The sequence below is a fragment of the Xyrauchen texanus genome, chromosome 16, assembly GCF_025860055.1.
Source record: "Xyrauchen texanus isolate HMW12.3.18 chromosome 16, RBS_HiC_50CHRs, whole genome shotgun sequence".
In the NCBI taxonomy this organism is placed as follows: Eukaryota; Metazoa; Chordata; class Actinopteri; order Cypriniformes; family Catostomidae; genus Xyrauchen; species Xyrauchen texanus.
This window is the reverse complement of record NC_068291.1, coordinates 15,379,703-15,403,734: the sequence shown is the minus strand read 5'-3', so window position 1 is coordinate 15,403,734 and position 24,032 is coordinate 15,379,703. Positions and strand designations below refer to the sequence as shown.

Sequence of the window (24,032 nt, the reverse complement as noted above, 5' to 3'; positions counted from 1 at the left end):
AAAGCCACGAGAGTAGTGATCCTGGTTTTACCATGGTGCAAAGAAGCATTGAGATGTTGAAGGATTATAATGAGCTGACTAGCATTGCAGAACCATGCACAACTTCTACAGAAACCAATCCAGATGGAGTAACATACACCAATAAACCAATTGCTAAATCTGAACCACTGAAACCCACTTTGACTGAAGCACTGATGATCAACTCTTGTTCCAAAGATGTTGACATCTCGACAAGCATGAGTAATTTACAGTGCTTCCCAGTTAGCACTTGTAGGAAAGATTTACATTACCCAGTGTACCCGGAGCATTCTTCTGTGAAGACAAACTTAAATCTAAGAACTGGCTGTCAGGTTTTACCATGCCACAATGCAGGAGATCCAGAAGTCAAGAGCTCCAAAGATGAACAGGGATTAGTATGTGAAACTCCTAGCAGGATGGACCATCCCAGTATCAATGAAGAAAATTATGGCAATGAAAAAACCTTCCAGCAAGGCTATGAAGAAAATTATTGTTTGTACCCAAAACAGTACAATAAAATGTATTGCTTACGAGATACCAAAGATGATGCATTGTCAATCAAACAATCAGAGAACTATGACGAAGAAGGTAATACTTTTGATAGAGATAATGGACACTTTGGTGTGCTGTTGGGGAAAGAATCAATCATTGGAACCTGTCAAAAGAACAAAGATTCTTGTAAAGCTTCTATGGGAAATATGAAGCTTCCAAAGAAATGTGATGTAGAGGTTTCAGACACTGAATCAGTACAGTCAAATATGGATCTGGAACAATCTGCTTGTTTAAATGTCAACAAATCTGCTTATTCAGTTATCAGTAGAAAATCAGTAACAAAGCCTTTGGAAAATTTGCTCACTGATCAAGATCTGAATGAGAAGGAAATCATATGTGCACCATTAACCAGTGATGCTCACAAGGCTTTAATCAGCAATGGTCATAGCAATATTTCTAGAAATGAAAGCAATACATTTGATTGTGGTTTGACACCGACACATTCTGCAAGCCTGAACTTTAATGAGATCAAAAAAGAGGAAAAAAATAATGCAGTTCAGATTATGGAGAGAAAGACATTTAATAACAGATATTTTCAAATGAGCGACTCTGCAATTCATGATAAAATATCAGAGGTGGTGAAAGAACATTTTAATATGTCTCTGATCGAAGACTTTGGAGAAGATCACAACTCCAAAACAAACAAAGAAAACTGTTCATCAGCTATACTGGATGGTCCGAAGTCCGAGACAAACAAAAATACATTTGAATATGAAAATATTCAAACAGAGAATCCTACAAGCGCGACTACTGTGCACTTGGTGAACCATGACACCCAAATAAAATCGAGAAATTCTTTGTCCTTGGGAGATCACACAGGCTTGGTAACTAAAGAAAAACATGCACATAGTATGGAGAGACCCTCCATAGAGATAAAAGTTGAACAAGAAGGTCACAAATGTGGGAATATCAGCGATAAGATGCAGTCAGAGGTATATTGTGCCATCGAATCACAGAGCACAGATGGGGCAAATGTGAGCAAATCAGTGTTTTCTTTTGTAACAGAAACATCTATGGTTGTGAATGCATCCAGAGAGAAAACCGTTTCATCTACCCAAGAGAGCAAGGATTATGTTGATGCTTTAAACACTGCTCAAAAGACAGATTCAGTGAGCAAAGGGGTTATGGAAGGTAGAAAAGTAACAGTAATAGAACCACAGCTTCTATGTAGGAATGCTCAAGTGACTCAGTCGCTGAAGCAGACAAATGGGTTAGAAAAAGTCCAGAAAGCTGACCATCAGTTTGCTCAAGTAGTCAACGACAAAACAAAAAGTAGATTGGCTGCTATGGAAATCCAAGGGCACAAATTTGACAATAGACCACTTATGCATGGACATTCAACACTTTCAAATGAAACTTTGTGTTCACCAGGTCTTAACAAAATCTTTACTTTGTCCACTAAAAGCAAAATTGAGGTGTCACCACCCTCTGAAGCTACAGTGAAACATACTGCCTCAGCTGTGCACTCTGAAGGAAGTGATTGCAATAGAAATGCACTTGATCAATTTCAGCAAGTCATGGAAGAATGTGCTGCAATATTACCTTCTTATTCAGAGGTGCAAAATGAAAATGTATATATATGCCCATATAATACGAAATCAAGCATGGAACATTGCCACAAAACAGTTGATGATTATACTCCTGAAGCCCGACCTTTAAGCAAGTTAGCGTTTTATGAATTTGGGCCAGGAAACATTGGAAAACATCACAGTTGTGTGAGCCAAGATAAAACTGGTACCAAGCATGCCCTTGAAAAAACTACCCCTGGTATCAATAGTAGTCATGATAAGGACAGAGAAAGACCTGTGGAGCACAAACATCAGAGTTCCAGATTCGAAGATTTTAGAAAAGATACCACTATTTCAGATTTAGGCCCTCACATTTCCTCGCATACACAAATACTTAAATCGCGCATTGTGTTAAAAACCTGTGCGGCTGTAAAATTCGACAAGGAACCACAATCAGAGAATATGTCAGTAACTGAGATGCCGACTATGTTTCAGATTAAAGATAGTTGTATCAAAGCAACTCAGAACTGTAACGACCAACCTGCGAGAAACCAAGAGCCACCTACACCTCAAAAGCACCAGTCAACACAAATACAAAAAAGAGAGCCTGATAAATCTTTGGTCAAACCCTCATCACCTGTTGAGGTGTATCACAAGACTCCTTCCAGTCTAAACACAAAGGAACATTATAATTACAGATGTGAATCAACAGCCAAAGATAGAGGAGAACATCCCACAGAAGTGGATGATACAAAACATGTTGAGGCAAGATGATAGGCAGAGAGGAAAACAAAAGCGATACAGAAGGGCCCATTTTACGGCACCTCCAAGTTCATCTACTGACTCGACACCTGATTTGTCTTTGGATGAGAGTACCACATCTAAAATTCATGTGTCTAGTAAGGTGTCTCATACTAAACCTGATTTACAGGCATCTGGCAGACAAAGTGCTGTTGCTCATGACAGACACCGAAATCTTTCACTCCATGAACGCAGAACATCTTCACTTTCAGCAAGTAGTCAAAGATCATTAGAAGTGCAACCAGGAGAAAGACACACCCAGCATCCAAACACTGGTATGCCACGCTTTGAATTTGGAGTCACCATGGGTAGGGAAGCTGAGAATGAGACAATTGCATGTCGGGTAGAGCATGGTTCCACTGACAAAATACAAAAAACAGAGGTGATTGAAACAAAGGATGGAAAAGACACGAGTAATGGTTCTTTCAAACCTATTTTACATGTTTATGTGGATGATGAAGTACAACCAATTTTGCATACTAGAGATTCCGCAATGCATTTTGCCTCAAGTGATATTAACCCCTTTATTCATACAAGAACTGCTATGGGATTGAACAGAGCAGTCCACAAAAACCAGGCCTTTGGAAGTGCTGCCAATATATCCGGCCAGCACTTGCCGCTTGATAGTTCAAACATGAACATAACTAGGTGTTGTAGTGTAGACAATGGCTTAAATAATCAAAACTCCCCTTTCAGTTCCCATTTGAGAAATTATGCAAATCTTAAAGGGCTCTCTAGCACACTGAGTAGCGTTGAAGATTCAAGAGATCAAATTTCTTCAGAGCCTCTGCCGAAGGAAGGTTCTTATTCCTCTAGTAGTTCAAATAAGCAGACGCTATCAGCTTTGAGATGTTATTCTTGCAATAGTGCCTCAGTAGATTTAACCCAAAGTTCAGGTCAAGTTAATGACATAGTACTGGTCTATTCCTCCGAGTATGAATCTCAGGAACATGGAAATCCCTGTCAAAGCAAGTGTGATCATGGCACACAGACCACTGAGGTTGATAAGGACCTTAAAAGAAAGAGCCATCATAGAAGAAGCAGCACTCAGACGCCAGTGTCCAAACAGGAGAATGGTGCACCGACCACATGGGCAAGTCTTCAGAACATGTCTGAACATATCTCTGACCTGATACACAACACATCTGATCTTTTGGGGAACATACAATGTATGAGAACAGGGGAACGACCACCAAAATATGAGCATCCTAAAAACTATTTAAAATTTTCAACTGTGAATTCAGGCTGTAACAACAAGAAGGACTGTTGTACGCAAACTTCCATGGACATTGGGATCCAGACTGATAATTCTTCGGCAGCAAAGAGTGCTATGGCCCATGAAGTCAATGTTATTGTTAAAGTGATTGGCTCAGATTTTCATAACATGTCCGAACTAGGTGGTAACACCAATATCTTGAGTGAACAGGCCTTTGAAAGGATTAAAAGCATGCCTGATTTGCGGTCCAAAGGCTCAAAGGCAGCAGACAGTCCAAATTCTCTAATATCGCCACCAAAGGTTTTTTCATTAGAGACTGTTGCACCAAATCAGAAATCCCCAAAGTTGGAAGCGTTTGAAGTTGATAGTTCTTCCAAAAAGTCTTCATCGAGCTACCTTGAAGCAAAAGAGTTTCTACACATAAAGAGAGAGGAGAATCAGCCATATCAGAGCAATGTAAACCTACGGAATCACTGTAATAAAGTCACGCTCATGGATCGTGCATCTTCACCCATTCTTACTGTAAAGGCTGCAAGACATGCCCAACAAATTCAAGCAAAAACCTCCCAGCATTTAACATACCATGAGACAACTGTGGACCAAAATCTCAAAGAGAAACAGTGCTCAGATCTATACAAAATGCCATTTAAAGATCATGAAATGTCTAATCATGAGAATAAGGTTCTACATCAGGAGAATCTTAGTATCCTTCACACTCAAAATACTAAAATATCCACAGGTATGTCAGTGTCATCCATCACCCTTGAAAACCAGAGTGACCTTAGTTGTCCAAATCCTAATGGATCTGATGAGTACTCTATAAATAGCTTGTCTTCAAGCACCAAATGTATGCAAAATGAGAGACAGGAGCACTCTCAAAGAGTTAGGGACAGGGTAATGATTCATTCCACTACGAACTGTTCTCCATCTCAGCTACAAATACCAAGCAGCACAATTGCTGCCCAAACTTCCCCATCATCCTTGGATAAAGTCAGGCAGCCTCAATGGGAAAGCCCAGACAGATTCCATTTGTCAAATCTTAACAGCCAATTGAATCATAGTAGCACTATACTAGAGAAGTATAACAGATCATCTGAGTATATATCGAAAAATTGGGATAATTTGAATCAAAGGTCTCTGGAAGATGATGCAATGTCTTTGGTTCCAAGTGAATGCAACACCGATGTTCTGGTCAGCATCAATCCTCTGACAGAGACCAACTTACTCAAAGAATATCAGTGGATCCCTGATGATCTGCCTATGCACAACAAATTTACAAACTGGTCAGGCATCAAACAGCAGCCACCATCAACTCTGAGTAAAATAAACAATCCATTCGTACAGTTCTTCTCAGGGCTCAGTCCCAATTACCGGCAGCCAGTGGAGTCCCAAAGCCCTAGCTTGATCTGTAGACTAGAACCCTTCGAGGAGGCCAATAGTAGAACAAAAGAAATTGAGAGGCTGAGGAAAGAGCGTGAGCAAGTTATGGCGTCTCTACATCTGGATCTGAGCCCTCATCGGCTGACTGTTGAACTCACCGAGGCCAGGCTGCACTACGGTCAAGGGGAAACAGACACTCTGCTTAAAATGCTCAAGTCTGGTTCCAAAGATGATCCTTCAGCCTCTACCAAACAAGAGCTCCTTGACAGGTCTGTATTAAGTTTGATTACTTATTATTATTAATTTAAAGGTGCTATAATCTATTTGTTTTAATGGAATGGCTTACAGAAAATGTCCCTATTACCTGAAAGATATCACTAAATTAGTCTTTCTAACAAGTACAGTATATCAACTGTCTCTGTCACAATGTTAGTCTCTGTAAACGGAAAAGAAAAATTTGGCTGCGGGCCATGGCCAGATTCTGTTAAACCAATCAGTAGACTTTGATGCATTTTCTGCCTGCCAATCATTTTCCACATTTACAGGGCAGCCCAAACTGTATATGGGAAGCAGGATGCTGAGAGTGTAGTTATACCGTCTCAAACTCTTATGTCGTTCTTTCCTCTGCGGAACACAAACAAAGATATTTTGAAGGATACATGATGTGTGTTTGTCCATACAAGTTAATTCGGTCCAAAACTTTCAAGCTCCAAAAAGGACCGGGCTTGTGTACTGTACAGAGTTCTGTGCATGCTTCAAGCACAAGGAAGTGTAAGCTTCAAAGCTTCAAAGCTTCAAATCATGATGGTGTCAAAGAGACTGCAAATGTCAAGTTTTATAGTGATTGAGTCACCCAAAATTGATCGTATTGATTCAGAAGATGATTAAAGTCGTATCGATTACCTTTATGCTGCCTTTATCTCCTTTTTAGAGCTTGAATGTTTTGGATCCAATTGACTTGCATTGTATGGACAAACAGACTGAGTGAACTATTCCTGAACAACATATTCAGTTTCATAAGCAGTTGTTAATTTGTTGTGTAAGAAGGTCATTTTGCTAGCAATGCTATTAACAACACTGAGAATGATGCACTGCTGCTCGCCTGCTCCTCTGATTACAGAGGTCTTAACGGTACAATTAGAAATTTGTAGGGACGGGGATTTGAAAAGAGTTTGTGTGTCTAATTCAGTGGCGAAATCAAATCTGGCGAAAATTCCAGAATGGCTTATATTGCTTACTACACCTTTAAAGTTCTGCATGTTTAAAGTTATTTAAAAAAATAATTTGTATTACTATAAATTTGTACAGTTTGTTATGAATAGAATTCCATTCTGTCATTAGGCACAGGAGGAGCATTGAGAGTTTGAGAAAAGATAGAGATGCCCGCCTTCAAGCATCCCGCCGGGCTCGAAGCCTCAGTCCCAGTAAGCACCGGATCCCTGTAAATCATGAGAAGGAGCAGCAATCTCACAGAATTTCAGACCTACCAAGCAGGCGCAGGGAATATCTGCAACAGCTCCGCCAAGAGATAGTTGAAACTAGCAGGTAATTTAGAAATACGCAAAACTAATTGGTCAAACAATTAAAGTTTGACTTCTATATACTGAACCAATTGTTCTTCCCCAGAGTTCCCGATCCGCCAAGGCGGGAGGGTCAGTGTCCATCTGATATTGAGCTTCTATTGCGTGACTACAGCCGTGCCCGTGAGGAGGCCAGAGCAGAGATTGCACGTGCACGAGACAGACTCCGCGAGAGGACAGAGCAAGAGAAGAGACGACTTCAGCAACAAGCTCTCGCACAGGCAGTGAAGGTCGGTGTTTCAGAGAAACCTTCTTGATCATATTTGTTTCTTTGCAAGAAGAATTCAACCTTAATGCCCATACCTTGATTTAAGTTTTTTAAATTTGTTCTGTGCTCTCTCCTCTTATCCTACATAGGATGACCTGCAGTTTCGCACACGCATTAGTAGCAGTACTTTATGCACTGGTTCAGACCTGAGTCTTTCCTCTGGGCCTACATCAGGCTACAACAGCAGCAATACTGCTTTACTGAAAGACAATACCTCACCAATCATTCAGGTGAGGCACAGCACCAATAAATTTACTCAGTCATGATGTTCCAAACCTGAATTACTTTCTTACCTCCATGGAAATTTGAGATGTTGGAGAGAATGATAGCCTCAGCCACCATTCTCTTTTAGTGTATGGAAAAAAGATGCAATGAAAGTAAATTATCACTTAACTGCTTAACATCTCCTTTTGTTTTCCATGTAAGTAAGAAAGTCAAATGGGTTTGAACAACTTGAGGGCGAGTATATGAAGGCAGAATTGTCATTTTTCGAGTTAACTATTTCCTTTAAATGCGGTAATGTCTTTACCTCTTTTATTCACCTCATCACACAGGTTAATGGAGTCTCAGGATTCAAAGTCAGAACTCGACCTCCTGTGATGCCCTTACAGACTTCAAAAGCCCAGCGTAGATGGCTGTCAGTCCAGGGTGAGCTGTAACCCTTTAAACCAGGGGTCGAGAAACTTTTTTTCACTATGGAGCCAATTTTTCAGTTTTTGTTTGATGCATTTTTTCCCGAAAGAACCATAGCACAAATTAATAATTTTATTTTAAATAAAATAAAATGTTTATATTGCCATAGACTACTAAAAAACATAAAACAAACAAATGTGCAAAAATTAATAGGTAACATGTTGCAATATGGAATTGAGTACACGCAATTGTTCATGAAAGATTGAACTTCCCTTTTGGGCTGGGCGATATATAAAAAATATCCGATTATATGGTCAACACCCCTGCCAAGGGTCGGTGAATAATTTTGCTTTATTGATTTTGTTTTAAAAAATGTATTTATTGAAACACGAAAAACTTAAAAGACATTTCTAAATTCAAATTGCACTTTAAACAAAACGAAAAAAAACTATTAATATAACAAAGTTTTTAAAAAATCTTATATATAACCACCTCCCCAAATCCAAACATTTACCATCTCCAACAGCCCCATTTGCTATCACGCAAGCAGGTGAAAAATGATTAATAGCCTACAAATTAAGCACTAAAGACATTTTATAAGAATATTATAAGAATCATCATAATAAATAAACCTAATAAATTCCCTTGTGTTCACTGAAACTAAACGCTTTAAACTAAAAACCCAAGGGCTATGCTTCCAAGCCACTTCATTATAGGAATAATTCATCCAAAAAATGAAAATCTGTTTCATTAATCTGAATCACTTTTCTCCCTAGATGTCAGCCTAGAGACATCCATCACTGGATATGAGCCAGAGTCCTCCTCCACTCCATCATCACCTCCCTGTGCTCGACAACGCACTCTTTCTTTTGGCTATTCCTCATCTTTATCAGCTTCATATCAGGATATTGCAGACTGCACTCTTGCCAGTGCTATTTCAGAGGTATGACACTTTTCTGACTTACGGTTCAAATTGTACTAGAGCAGGTCAATGTGAAATGCTAAATGGACTTGCTTGGCTTATTGACTACAGGTATATTTGGCCTCTGGAGGTGATGTGAAGAATCTACTGGCAGGGAAAGCAAGTGCTTGCTGGAGGTAAAGTAATATGTATAATGTGCCTTTATACTAGTGCTTTTTGTGTACATCTGAGTTAGTTTGACGTCTAGATTTTGGTCATTGGGATGGTGTGAAAGCTGTTTAGGGTTAGGTTAAGTAACCCCTAAAACCTAACTTAGGTGCACACCAGTGCATCGCACTTGAGTGCACTTGAAAAGGATGTTTGTTGTGCAGTCACCTGGAGTTGAGATGAACGCAGTGTGCCCTAAGTCGTTAAAGAAAACTGCTATATATGATATATAATCTACATCTGATGTACAATTTGCAATGGATTCTATCTGAGCATGCTACACAACTCCTTGTCCAGGCTCTTGTTATATCTAGACTGGACGACTGCAATGCTCTTCTGGCAGGCCTTTCTGCATGTACAATCAAACCTCTGCAATTGATCCAGAACATGGTGGCACGGTTGGTCTTCAACAAGCCAAAAAGAACGCACGTCACACCTCTCTTCATTGAACTACATTGGCTGCCAATGCGTGCATTAAGTTCAAAGAATTGATGCTTTCTTACAGAACAACCACTGGCTCCACACATCCTTATCTATACTTACTACTTCAGGCCTGTGTGCCCTCCAGAATCTTATGTTCTGCATTTGAATGGCCCCTAGGATCTTTCACTTCGACCGTGCCCGCTGGTGTAATTACTTGTTAAATAAAATTCCACCTGAGCAGCTGTTTCACTAGCCTCCTTAAAAAAACACCTAAAGACACTGCTCTTTCGTGAGCAATTGACCCTACCCTACTAATGCACTCTCGGCTACATTTACAAAAGATCATTTGTCTACTTCTTTTCTTTCACCTTCCTCACTATGGTTATGTCTCTAAGCAATTTTGAAACTTTTAGGGTGAACTTTTTGCGCCTTTTAGGGTGAACTTTTTGCGCCTTTTAGGGTGAAGCGCTTCTGTTTGTTCTCCTCATTTGTAAGTCTCTTTAGATAAAAGTATCTGATAAAATGAAGAACCATCATGTACTGTGTGAAGCTTTGGTGATAAATCCAAAGAGACAAATACTTCAGTAATACAGTGAAGCTGGCGTCATCTCCTAAGTCATTAAGGGGATTTGCCAGGTTTAATACAAGTTCAGGTCAATAAACAGCATTTGTGGGATATTGCTAATTACCACAAAAATTTTGACTCATTGGATCTAAAAGTACAATGCGAAAAGGGATCAGCAGGGGGACGGGGAGGAGGTGGTATCGAACTTAGACCAAGCAATCAAACCAGGAGTGAAAACAGCCTTAGATTGAGTTCTGTTCTAATCTGTCATTACTGACCAGGCACCAAGGTGTGGAGAGAGGTATTCAGGTCTTTCACAAGGCCTCATCCAGGCCCACGGCTCATGGGTTTTTAGGAGCAGTGGAGCTGGAGAGACCTATGGCCAGTCTGTGGTGTACGGTTCGAGATCACTCAAAGACTCATCTCTACCACGAGTCTGTCAGATCTGCCTGGACACGACCACTGGATGAAAGTACACAACTAGGTAAGACACAAAAAGGTTACCCAGTTTTCTGGAGAACTACAACACTTCATGAAAACAAAACATTAGCTGCAAATGCTGACAAAGCAACATAAACTTTACTGGTTGTATTGCTTGTGTTGATCTCTTTCTCTCTATTTTTGTAGTCTACCTGTTGACCGACACATCCAATTGCCAGCTTAAACAGCCTCGGGACTTCTGCTGCCTCAGCACAGAATCAAAACAGGTATTTTGTGTACTTGCCTTTTTTGTGACTATTCTGTGAACAATATATTTTTACAGCATCTTGTTGTTATTTATAAAAATGCAATTGTTTTATTGTTAGTTCATGTTACTTCATAATCCATTAACTAATGTTAACATATACAACTTTTAATTGTAAAAATTTATTTAATCTTTATTAAAATGAACATTTACCAGAATAAATATGTGCTGTAAATTATTGTTCACTGTTAACTGATTTTAACTTATGTTACCAAATACAACCTTATTGTAGTGTTACAAAAAAGCTTGTTCACAGAGTCAATGACGTGACACTCATTTTATGTTGCTCAGATCTATTATAGAAATCGGTCACCCAAAAATGAAAATTTTGTCATAATTTACTCACCCAGAAATGCATGATGCCAACATGTAGACAGAGATTACATTCTAAGAATTTAGCACATGATTTCTCCTTTTTATTTGTTATTTGACCCTTTCACCTCTCTCGTACATTAGCTGCTCTTTTGATATCACATTTTGAACCATCCTTTTTTCCTTAGGATGATATGTGGGTGTTGGCCATGCAGTCTGTGTTTGAGGAGACACTTCCACGCCCCAGTGTGGATACTGTTCGTGGAGAGATGCTGCCCAGTGCATGGATACTTCAACCCAGCCAGCGTAATGGTCGAGAGGTTGTCACAGTCATCTACTTGCTACAAGTGAGCTAATTTCCCCATATATCCTTCCCCTCATCATTGTGTATCACTTATCAATTGTCACTTGAGTGATAATCTGTAATGTCTGAGTAACACTTTAGGTTGTATTTGTTAACATTAATGCAATCGTTAACATGAACTAAATACTTTTACAGCTTTTATAAATCTCGATTTAAAGTTAATTTCTAATAATACATTTTTAATATTAAAAGCTATAAGATTATCCAAATAATAATAATTACAGTCTTGACCAACACATTAACAATGCATGTAGGCATTATGAGCAAAACTGAACAAGTGCTTTGACATTTGCAAACAAATCAGAAGTGTTCCGTTTTGATAATTTATAAATTTGTCATTGCACGTATTATTGCAATCCGTAAAAACATCAAACTAATCAAATAGTCATGTGTCATATGTCATTGGAAAGCTCTCAAAGGGTAGAATACAACCTGCGAGTAATAGCCAAGTACATGCCTTTAACATACATTTGACATTTTACAAACATGTGTTGCTTATAAGCCGCGGTTTTGCTTATAACTTAACGAAAAATAAACAGAACATTAAATATATTTTATATCCCATTTAAATGAGCCCACACACAACGTAATCTGATGCATACAAAATTAGTTAATCTACACGAATCGCAATGTGTACACAGCACATTTATCCTGGATCAGATGACTTCATTGGAAATTATGCAGTTTGATGTCCAGTGTCATGGAACACTAAACCAATCGTATTAGGATTCAGATCGCTACAACCAGAAGTGGAAGTCATCCAAATATGGGCAGAGAGTATCTCTCACTGTAATTACATATGGCCACCAGGAGATGGCACCAAGTACATGACACTCAAATACATGACACATGACTCAAATGAAACAGAATGGAACTGAATTAGATCTTGTTACTCATGCCTGCATGCTTTGAAGAGAGAGCATACAGTACTTTAGTCATTGTTGTATTTGCATGTGCAATAAGTTATTATGTACAAGTGTTCTGTTTTATTTGGAGAAGTTTTTGGACACTAGTATAATTTTTTTGCTAATGGAAATCCCTAAAATTATCACATTTATTTTGAAACAAAATACTTATTTGTCATTTTCAGTTTTGTTCAAGATGATTAAATAAGAAGTTTTTTTAATAACTAGCCAATAAGTGAAAGGATAGTATTTTGGGTAAAAAACCTCCCATGTTGCAGGGGCTTAATGCCCCCATAAAACACATTTCTTTCAGCTAGATTTGTTATGAAGAATGATTAAAGTGGGCTCAACTTGACTGATCCAATTACAATGGAGATCAATTTGTTTATAGAATACTTTAAATGTTATGAAATGCCAAATGTGATTGAAATGAACAAGAAATTGTTAACCCTTTTAGTAGTTATAAGTATAAAATAAGTAGTTATTTTTAATTAATAATTATCTTAATTTGTTACTCAAAAATGCAACCTGCTGTCTCAAATGTACTTGCCCAAGTTTACAAATTTACTCCAAAGTTATGCTGTAAAAATATTGTTCATTGTTCATACTTAATGCATTACAACTAATGTAATAACAGCTAATGTTAACAAATACAAATTGTAGTAAAGTGTCAATATTTGCAACACCAAATAACAATAGCTGCAATATTGTGTGTATCTCCCCCTATAGGTGGATTTGGGAACTCCGTCCTTAGCTCCTAGACTGTTGAATACAGTGTCTAGAAAGCAAGCAGCTGTCATAGCAGACCTTGATTCTTTCTTCTCTTTGTGACAAATCAGGTTATACATATAGCAATAAGCACTTACACTAAAACCATGAAGGTTTTTGCTAAGGTTTGCACCTAATTTTCTTGCTCTTGACTTGATTATTTTTCGCATAGCACTGATGGTATGATTATATTGTGCAACAATTTATCTTGCCACTTTCATTAAAAAATGTGTTTTAGTTTGTTTTGTTATTAGTTAACTGTTTAGGGTTCCCTCATGTGCCAAAGTATTGATTGTTGTGAGAATATTATAAGACTTTAAATGTTCAAATTAAAATCCCAAAGATATTTTCCATGTATGTATATAATTCTCACTTGATTATCATTTGAAATATACTATACTATGCACAACTCTGTTTATTTTAAGAAGTGATCCACTGTATTACAGTATTCCTTTATTCCACAGTGGCCTTAACTATATACATAGATTATAGACATGTATCTGGATTTGCATGAAAGCCATTATGTTTTGAGGTAATAATTAGGAGAGCTTTTGCTAAAGCGCTGCAGAAATTGATTTATTTGTAACTTGAACAGCTGAAGGATTTTTTTTGCCACTGAAACAAACAAAAATATGCAGAATAATTGTTTATTTTCTTTTTTAGAAATATTGTACATGTCCCTTATAATGTTTTATAATGTTTAATCTGTCATATCTAAATGTAAAATAATTTATCTTTTCAAGTTTTATGTTTTAAACTGTTCTCTTCTTTTGGACTATTTTTATGTCTGTTTGGAAGAGCTTCCAAAATCTTTGACTTTTAATTTATGGACCAGAACATATTTTTATTAAACACATTTGCCATTTTTCATATAACCTTGTTGTTGTCCATCTTTATTAAGCCTAGCATTTAGAAATGCCTTGCTTCCATAAGAAGACATAGTAGTCAAATTAAAAAGTAGTAGCTGATGATCTGAACCACGAAGAGTGTTAAATTTGAGATCAAATTTGACTCCATGATCCTACTTTTAATTACAGGTCTTATTGTGCATTTTTTCCAGTGAAAAAAAGGTCTTCATAATCTTTAATCAAAATATAATTACTTGCTCTGCCAGTCTGAAGAACTTTCCTGTTCGGCTAACATCACTTATATGGTGATGTAAACGTGTAAGCTGCATTCTTACAGGTTTTTGAGGAGTTGCCTGTGCATGAACAGACCAGATAACAAACATCATAGGATGAGCCAAACAACAAGTCAACACAGCGGAAAGAATTTTAACATTTCGGAGAGTACAGTGGGAAAAAGAACATACACTATAAACTATACACATTCATACACACCAATGTAAATTATCACCTGTCCCTTACTTTCGCATATATGCGCTGTACACTGGGGGAATCCCAGAGTTTTACATTAAAGGGAAACTCCAATATTGAAGAGCAATTCCACTGCAGATTGCGATGGAAAGTTCTGGAAATGAAGCGAAGCAACGGAGAATAAAATGGTGATGTCTTCCTCGGACACCATGTGTCTTATTTACACAAGTGTTGTGGGGATATTAAGTTGCTATGGTGATGACTGCTTACTGACCAAGCCGCATGTATACGGGAGTAAAGAGTACGGGAAGGGAAGGTCACTTTTTTCGCAATTAGCCACGTTCTGGTGTCCATCGTAAACAAGGTCATAATTGTTTCTGTTTCATTTATTTTACTATTTGGAAAGCCATGAACATGGAGAAGCAGAGTGATACAAATAGTGAAACTTCCCATTGCTGTAACATCGCTCAATCAGATTGAAGAACTGGAATTAACCTTTGCATCCACCTTTTTCTGAACGTGTAAGATTTCCACGATTCTTTACGTATGTTTTTCATTTTCCGGTCTCCAGTGTTTTCACTCGCATCGCATTATGCTATGTTTTTAATGCTTAGCGGATAATGTGATATTTAGCTAATAGACCCTTTTACAGTAGCGCCATATTTGTTTTTTTGACAGGAATGACAATGAGGCTGTGAGGAATAGACGTAAAGTCTCTTAAATTGGTTGTACAGTTGATTCAATTGTTTTTATTTTTTTAGATTGTTGTGCTGACGAAACAATGACAAATATCTTTCCAAGAAGAAATTTCAGTACACAAAAGACTTCAGACAAAATTAGATTTGGTCCAGGAGCTTTTTGATAACTTCATACAGTGCATGTAATTTAAGAGATGGTTAGGCTAACCATCATAGCCTTGTTTTAATTCCTGTCAAAAATAAAATGCAAAAAAACTTGCTCCCCCACCCCTGACAGAGGTTCGCCCACTCCAGGCGGTGGGCAGTGAGCCCCTCCCCTCTCGCGGTCGGCGGCCGTTCCTCCGCTTCCAGGCGGCCGGGCTCCTCCGTCCCTACTCTACTACGGCGTATCCCTCCTTCTTCCCGGATTTCGGCACCAATGTAAAGCTGTTCAATGGAAAGGAAGAGGTGAGAACCAGCCTGGTGATATAAATAATCTTTTAATGATTAACTTAAACAAAAGACAAACACACACACATGACGGATATGTCCGTAAACGATCTCGCTCTCGTCGCACCACCGTCCGCAATCAGCCTTTATCCCTCTCGGAGGCTTAATTAGCCTGATAAGGGACCGGGTGTATATAATCACGACCCGGCCCCACCCTCCGCCCTGTCAACCATTAACTACTTTGAGTTAATGTGACAGACAACAGTTGCACAAGTTGAGCCTGATCTCATTTTTATGGCAACTAACATGTAAAATGGTGTTGTTCTCCATCTGGATAACTCATTTTGGTAGTTTTCAAATGGCTTCTTATGGACTCTGGAACCAGAAAAGCCCAGTGGCAAACAGAATCTCCATGGCGCCACCCAGTGGTTGGTCAGGAAAACTGGGGGGAAAAAAATTATAATTCAGAATTAGATGTACTGTAGCAAGCATTCACAAAAATGTGTTCTTTTTTATGTTTGAAACTGATATTTTTGGAAAATAAAAACTAAGACAAAGTCCAACACTGACTGTAGGCTAGTCTTCAGGTTGTCAACCAAGTGATATCTGCATCCTGCAAGACAGCTACAAGATATTTCCACTACAAGGTATCCTTCAATGAAACGCTGAGGTCTTGCAACATTTGGATGTACATTAAAAAACTGTTTGTTGTGTTTATTTGGAGTCCCTCAGCAAACCTACAACAACACCCATCCTTACCCCTAAATCTAACTATAACCACAAATATTAAAATTGGTCAGTTTGTTGAATGATTAAATATACTGTAACTTTGTTACATAGAACACAATCATTCTGCCGCATCACGAGTTGGGGATAGTGACAAGAAACATGATGAAATTAAAAGGAAGAAACTATGCTAAGCTAATAGGCTAACTGGTTCTCATGTGAGCTAACTGGAGAAAACAGAATTGAGAATGTTTTTATTTAACCATTTATACCTTCAGTTTAATATTATGATATGTGACATGTAATTGAAAAATTTATTTTTGTTATATTTACATAGTTAAGACAACATAAATCATAAAGCAATAGAGTGCAACAATGCCCACCCACTTTTTCAGATGTCTGGATTTCAGGGAGTTGATTATAAGTATTGATACAATATAGTATATAAAATGAAATATTGCGATAAACACAAATATATTGCAAAATATTCAGATATACACAAATATATAAGTATTTTGAGAGTGCAGGGTGTCAGACCAACTCGTTTGCATCATTTGGAGTGCGTCATGGGAGTGGTGGATGTTTTCCAAGCGTATTTCGCGGGCTTTGATAGCTGCGCTTCTCTGATTGGTGGATTTTTCCCTGCTGAACTATGGGTAATGTAGTTGTTCAACAGGACTTCACTATTAAAGATTATTTTTACACAATGATGTTGAAATAACGCAGACGGATGGCTTCAAAGGAATCATATACCATCGACGAACAACCTCAGGGCTCACGGTAGGTCTATCTTTAAAGGTTTATAAGTTAGCGTTGAAAATCAATTACTCTATGGAAGAAGTGAATGGGATTTTTACCTCCAGAACAAGACTGTTGTTGCGCAGTTGCATTGGATTTAAATATTTTGTTTTAGCCAATAGTAGCGCTTTATGATCCAGAGAGGTGGGCGTGGTGTAGTGTGTGTTCCTTGTCTTCATGCAGGATGCTGACAGATACACCTCGAGGGCGATTTACTATTGTACACAACTGAGGAATAGGTTTAGCCTAATTGCAGTTCTGATATAGGTGGACTCACTGTTGGTAAAGATGCAGTAGCCATTATATCATATTATTTAGTTTAATAGTTCATAGTTCAACATGTATGAAAATGTCTTCAGTATATTACAATCAGCTAATCGTATTTTTTACTTGCACAAATTGAACACATACAGTGAAGTATTTAGTGAACTTAAAGTTTGGGGTTGTTACAGTTCCAGCTGTAGTATCAACACAGTACTTTCCATATGTAAAAGCTAATTTTATCACAATACATTTTCTCAACCAAAAAAAAAAAAAAAAAAAAACCGTGTTATTTTAAAAGAAAATATAAAAAGAATAGTTCCACTGCAGAATGGATATCCAGACTGTTACTCGTACATCGACTAGAAGCGGCGTGTAAATATTTGCACAGTAGTTTTATATTCACGCAGGGTCTGTGACATTGCATTAGAGGCGGGCAGTGTGCTATTTAAAGTCAGTGACTATTGACACCGCTCAAGCAGCGCTCCGCTCCTACACTTTATTTTTAACACTTTGGGTGGGTCAGACAGCGGCTGATGAGAATGAGTGTTATGTGCGGCGACCCTGCGCGCTGTCCCTGCCCCTTCAGCAGCTCTCCTCCACCGTGACCCGGACCTCAGCGCCTCTCATGGAATTATTATTACTGCCCTTCATATAACGGATTTGTATTATAAAGACCTCGACAAAGAAGCGTATTATTATTCCGGATTGTTTTTGCATTTGTATAGGTAAGTATATTGTTACTTATGAAACTCTGCTTAATTCTAGAAAGGTTAGCTTGAGTTTATGGTGGCCAGTGTCATTTGATAACATATATAAGGCTTTGTTTTCATCGCATTTGATATTTGTGTGTATTTGTAATCTAAATGATTTTAATTATTGTTCTTATGTATATATATGTTTAGGACTTATAAGTCCTGAACAATTTCTGTGTGATCACATTCGTGTTGATGTGTGTGAACAGGGAAGAAAAAGCCCTTGGAGAAAACAGCTGATGCAAATCTATGCAACAGTTGGCAGAAACCTACAGAATGTCTTGCTTTTTATTTTCAAAACCTTTGTATTGCTTAGAATGAAAGTTACATTCTCTTTAAAGAATAATTTGATTACTCTCATCCGTCATTCTTTCTTAATGACAAGCCAAACAATGGACTCTCAATCAACATACTTCATTGGCCTGCACCCTTTCATTCTCCATCAAATAAACAAAAGAAAGCAGTTTCACAATATCTGTGAAAGAAAAACATCTGTTCTGTCACTGGGCCTTTGAAATGCCAGCAAAGTTAGTTGTGCTGTTCTGACCTCACCTTATAAGGAGAACTGGCCGTGGTGTAAAAATCAGTACCTGCTGTTCAAAACTTCACAAAAAGACTATAAAGTTAATTCCAGGAATAGTTTTGTATTATATTGACTATTAATTGTCTGATCTGCTTGCCTGAAGCTCACTATTACACATACTGCATGTTTAATGTGGTGTTTGTACCCATCATCGAACTTTCTTATTCTCATCAACACTTTAAAATGCTTTTAGGCAGCATAGTGCCAGAGGCCAGCTGTTCCATCCATGGCACACATAGTGGGTTATGAATCATACCACACCTCAGTGAGGCCTCTCCCCTCACACATGTGAGAAATGCCCCACTGGGCTGCTTCCTGGACAGTAGATAGCCGCCCTCTCAGCCTCGGTGGAAGAATTTGAGCAAAAACATATGGCGGTTATGTTGATAGATATTTTTATATAGAGATAACCTCTTAATGACTTTTACTGCAATTGCATACAGTTAGAACCAATTATAATGGTTATTATAACAATAAAATAATATTTCCATATTGTTCAGGTTCAATAATATTTCATGTCTTAATAAATATTTAATATTTTGAAACTTTTTGTAAATTTTTAAAAGAATAGTTTACCTACTCATGAAAAAATGTGCACATGAAATTCGAGAGCTACAGCCAGGGCCATTTCTAGCTAAAAGCGGCTGCTAAGGGCTCCCGAGCCACCAGGGGGGCCCTGTAAAGCAAGGTCATTTTTTATTTTATTTTATTTATTTTATGTACTAAAAGCTGTGAGTTGTGTAGTTAATATAGTCTAATTTAAAGTTAATATATTCACATTTGTTGAAGACTGTATTGTGGTGCAAGGGGGGGCTCCAAGTAGGATATCGCTCAGGGCCCCTATATGCTTAGAAACGGCCCTGGCCAGAGCGCCATATTTTGTACTGAATTTTTGGTCTGTTTCTCACACACAGCTTTTATATAGCTCTATAAAACTTGGAATATAGTGTACAAATCATATAGATATTTATGTAGTTTTTTGGTACTTTTGTGTCATTTCTGGAGCTTGACCACCCTATACACTGGGGGGAGAAAAATAATGTTCTTACCGAGAGTTATTTTTATTTATTTTTTGTCCTATTTTCAGGTAAAAACAATATTTTTTTGAGAAAAACAAATTATTTGAGAAGCAGTATGACATGATGATTTTGTCTTGCTTTTAGAGAAATCAAACACATATACTATAATATATAATATAGTGGGATTTATGCTTAAAACAAAAGAAAACTAACAACAACAAAAAACTGAAAAATAAACATGTATCCCTTTCGTTTTCACTTTGGCTAACAGTTTTTTCTTGTTATAAGTAGAAACCCATTACGTTTTTATCAGTTTCTGAAAACAAGACAAAATATCTTACCTCATTTAGCTTCTAAAGTAAATTTATCATGTTTTAAGAATGATTAGACATTTTATAGGAAAAACAAAGAAAAAACACTGATATAAATGTATTATTATTTGTAGTGTATGTTATTATTGTATGGAAAAGAGTAGCTCTTGTGTTTAAGATAGTGGATAATTTGTCATAAACTGTATGTGTGCACATAACATGAACATATTGCAGAAACAGAGAAACCATATGCAAAGAGAGCAGAAAGGTTGTGCCTCCGGTGATAAGGGGTTTCCCACTGACGGTTGGAGAATTGTTCACTGATAACACCCCCCTGCACCGGCCTGATATAGAAAGAGAGAAAAAGAGTAACAGTCCATTACCCTCTTCTCTGACACCTGTTAGATTCTCAGTCTCTCTTATCTCTATTCAGCCAGATCATAGATGTGGTTCTGAAAAGGGAATGATCTTTTTTATATTGTATATTTACAAATGACTAACTCCACTGTAGCTGAGTGAGAGTACACTAACCCTGATGACCTGCTACAAATAGCCACAATACAGTAGCTGTAATTAATTTGATGTAGTGCTTTTTATGGCCCAGATATTTGGAGCCAACTAGAGAAGCTTTGGGTAAGGGTTGGTAAATGGTAAATGGTCTGCACTTATATAGCGCTTTTTTTTAACCTTAGAGGTTACCGAAGCGCTTTACAATGTTTCCCAATCACCCATTCACACACACACTCATACACCAATGGTGGCATTGGTTAGGGTTAGGTTATAAAAGTGGCTATTAATTTGAAGCAGTTTCCTGCTTTTGTTTGGCAGCTGAATGTGTTTGCTTTTTTCCTCCAAAAGTTTTGACTGTGTAGAAAAAATAATCACGCAAACAAATATCTGCGATCACGTAGCGTTTGACGAAATAGGAACATTTGTGAAGTGTGCTCTTCACATTCTCCTACTCAGAGCGGTTGCCCAGCCCCCCAGACAGGGCGATAAGACTACACAAGAGCAACATGCCTCACAAAGATAGAACTATCTTAGCAGCTAACCTTCACCCGCCATTCCACTGTAGCACATGTAAATACACACCCTCATAAAGAGTGATGGTTAGAGGACATGTGCTAAAAATGGCGGCCTTTGAAAATTTGAATGTGAGATTCTATAAGGGAAGCAGGTAGGCCTGTAAAAAAAATAATCTTAATTTTTTCCTGCCATTTCATAGTTAGGGACTGTAGGAGGGACTGTAAATTATAGGGAGAAGAAGAGTGGGTGGGATTAGGAAATTAAATGAGTGAGATACGGACTTGGATCGTCCACATAAGCAACTTGTCAGAGCATGTGGATTACCCGCCAGGCCATGTCTCTGACAAGAAATGGGCATCCATTAAACATCTTTCTAAGATGTACCTTTTCTCCAAGATTATCATCTAACTGTAACCAAATACAAAAGATAACAAAGACTGAAAAATGCACAATTTCTAGAGGTCGACCAATATGGGTTTTTCCAATGGCTAATGCCGACATCTCGAGAGCTGGGGCCCAATGGCCAATATAATGCAGATATACTGTATATGTAATACAATTGAATGATTACACACAAATTTTGCAGACAAAATTGCTTGCTGAAATTGACATTGGGTCTGCAGATATATTACCATGCCCATGATGTGTGCCATCACTTTTTTTTCTTTCTTTTTTTAGTTAAATATCTTACGAATCTTCTCTCCTCTTTCATCTTTCAGGTCATCGGTCTCTGGCATTCCATAGTCTCGTCTTCGGGTGGCACGCTGTTTCTGGTGGTCTGTTTATCTCATTCCCACGGATCTCTATGGCGACAATGACTACAGACTTCGACAATTCTGAAATCACTCAGCAATACAGCCGCATCAACACCCGCTTTGAACTGTCTGATGGAGAGCTTGACAATGACAACTGCTCGGCCAGACTGTTTGAGCGCTCGCGCATTAAAGCACTCGCAGGTGAGCCATCTCAGGTGACATAAAACTGAGCATATGTTGCTTTGGCTAAAAATGTGTGCATACTTATACATATATACAGTACAGACATACAAGCAGCTGAACACTACATTCACCCCCACCCCCGACCAACCAGCCAGGATCATGTGTACATACCCAGCATGCCACTGTGTGACTGAGTTGGACAGCTGCCCTGTCCGTCTGTGCCCTTAGCTTAGATCTCTGGGATGGCTGGAGGAGCTTGCAATTCTGGCACACCTACAGTATGGGGTTGGCTGCTCACAGAGACAGCAGGTTTAAAATAGCAATTTCAAGACCAGTGTTACAAACCCACTTCTAGTGACTGGGTAATCCATACACTTGACGGTTATGAAAATTGGCTTTTTTGGGGGGTTTCGCAATTTGGAATGCCCAATTCCCAATGTGCTCTAAGTCCTCGAGGTGGTGTAGTGACTCGCCTCAATCCAGGTGTTGCTTCCGCATCTGAGACCGTCAACCCAAGCATCTTATCACGTGGCTTGTTGAGCGTATTACCATGGAGACATAGTGCGTGTGGAGGCTTCATGCTATTCTCTGCACAACTCACCGGGCCAATTTGGTTGCTTAGGAGACCTGGCTGGAGTCAACTCGCGACTCCAGGTGTGGTAGTCAGCGTCTTTTCTCGCTGAGCTATCTTGGCCCTGAAAATGGGCTTTTTGTATATCATAACTAGTCACATACTATAGAAATGTAAGTGGTGCTAGATTCAGCATGAGGCTAGGGTGTTGTGGGTGGTTGCCAGGCCATTGCTATTTTGTTATAAACACATACAAAATTTACCTTTCAAGGTACATAATAGGTCGTTAAAGTATTATTAATTACTCAAACCAAGTCAAAAACATTCTTTATAAACAACTTCTATTCTAATTAGAGGTACAAAAAAGGTCCCCTTGAGGGTACCACCCCAGTGATGGCAACTGTACCTTAAAAGTTGTCGTCGCTACACTAGCAGACTCAATTGCAAAGATCTTGCTCTCTTCAGTTGAAGAAATTACACACTTGCGAATTAAGAATGGCGGACAGGTGACATACATACAACTCATTGCAACTCTATCGCTCTCTGAATCCCTGTCACATGGAACTTGTAGAAATAACAACTGGAGTACAGAGTAAAGCTGAGTACAGCATAAACAATTGTAATTGAGTGATTTAGGAAGCGATTTGTGATGATATGCAGCTGAGTGCATACATTCAGTTCATCAGCTTGGCGTCTTGTCAGTTCTTCAGGAAAAGAAGACGCTCATTGGTCACTTGACAAGAACACAGGAGCCTGCCTCAGAACGTTTTATTTCTGTTACGTTGGATTCATTTTTCCATTGCTGAAGACTTTTACTCACCGGGGAGTTCCGAACTGGCCCACAAGGCCTGGGACAACATTTTATGAGTAGGCCCCCTCTTCCCTGGGCCCAATAAATAAGCTATTACATACCTTAGTGGTACCTTTAGAGTACCTTAGTGGGTCCTCATCACAGGGCCCAGGACAATGTTCCCAGTTGTCGACGGCCCTGGGTAATGGGGCAAATTACGTGCAAAAGTTTAGGTTAGAGGTTTTTAAAAATCCATAAGAATGAGCAGCAAGTAATGGTGATGCTTGATTCTGCAAAAACCATTAATGATGGTCTTGCTGGGGGACAGATATTAATTGTTTGTTATTGTGATGAGATGAGCATGTCTCTGTTTTGAGATGCGTTAATGATTGTAACCTTCTGCCTGTTTCTTTAAACCAAGTGCATGTTGCTGAGCCAGAGTTGGTGTGATGCGTTCTGTCGGTGTGTCTGTGCGCTGCTCTTTCTGTAATGCAATTAGAGAGAGTTTCAAAAGCGAGGGGGAGAGAGAGGTAGAGATAAAAGTGCTTCTCATTCTTCACCGTTCATTTACTGCTTTTGAACAGACATGCATCCCTTTGAGTATACTAAGTACTCTTTTAGTCCACAGTCATTAATATATGTAT

At 38.5% G+C, this 24,032-nt stretch overlaps 2 protein-coding genes across 3 annotated transcripts in view; both read left to right on the top strand.

Annotated features, from left to right (window-relative positions):
* Nucleotides 1-1,103: 1,103 nt before the first annotated feature.
* On the top strand, nt 1,104-14,014 carry stard9 (StAR-related lipid transfer (START) domain containing 9). The gene is made up of 11 exons (XM_052144903.1): nt 1,104-5,744; nt 6,817-7,020; nt 7,102-7,285; nt 7,413-7,553; nt 7,878-7,971; nt 8,733-8,899; nt 8,990-9,054; nt 10,355-10,557; nt 10,701-10,780; nt 11,319-11,477; nt 13,129-14,014. Exons 1-11 carry the CDS (start codon nt 2,824-2,826, stop codon nt 13,228-13,230), a joined length of 4,320 nt encoding a protein of 1,439 aa, XP_052000863.1. The 5' UTR covers nt 1,104-2,823; the 3' UTR covers nt 13,231-14,014.
* Nucleotides 14,015-17,920: 3,906 nt separating this feature from the next.
* LOC127656910 (spectrin beta chain, erythrocytic-like) overlaps nt 17,921-24,032 on the top strand; it is a 35,161-nt gene continuing 29,049 nt past the window's right edge. The window contains exons 1-2 of one of the 2 annotated variants that reach the window (XM_052145451.1): nt 17,921-18,123; nt 21,809-22,045. In XM_052145451.1, the coding sequence (XP_052001411.1) occupies nt 21,895-22,045 (151 nt within the window). In that variant the 5' untranslated portion in view covers nt 17,921-18,123; nt 21,809-21,894. Of the gene's footprint in view, nt 18,124-21,421; nt 21,470-21,808; nt 22,046-24,032 lie in introns of those variants that run through there. The other variant, XM_052145450.1, reaches the window with a different exon arrangement.

What these genes read in the sequence shown, in the direction of transcription:
- stard9 (XM_052144903.1), top strand. Translation starts at nt 2,824, where the DNA reads ATGATACAAAACATGTTGAGGCAAGATGATAGGCAGAGAGGAAAACAA. An exon ending in TTGCCAGTGCTATTTCAGAG is followed by an intron (nt 8,900 to 8,989) that starts GTATGACACTTT and finishes TATTGACTACAG; the next exon opens with GTATATTTGGCCTCTGGAGG. An exon ending in GGATGAAAGTACACAACTAG is followed by an intron (nt 10,558 to 10,700) that starts GTAAGACACAAA and finishes CTATTTTTGTAG; the next exon opens with TCTACCTGTTGACCGACACA.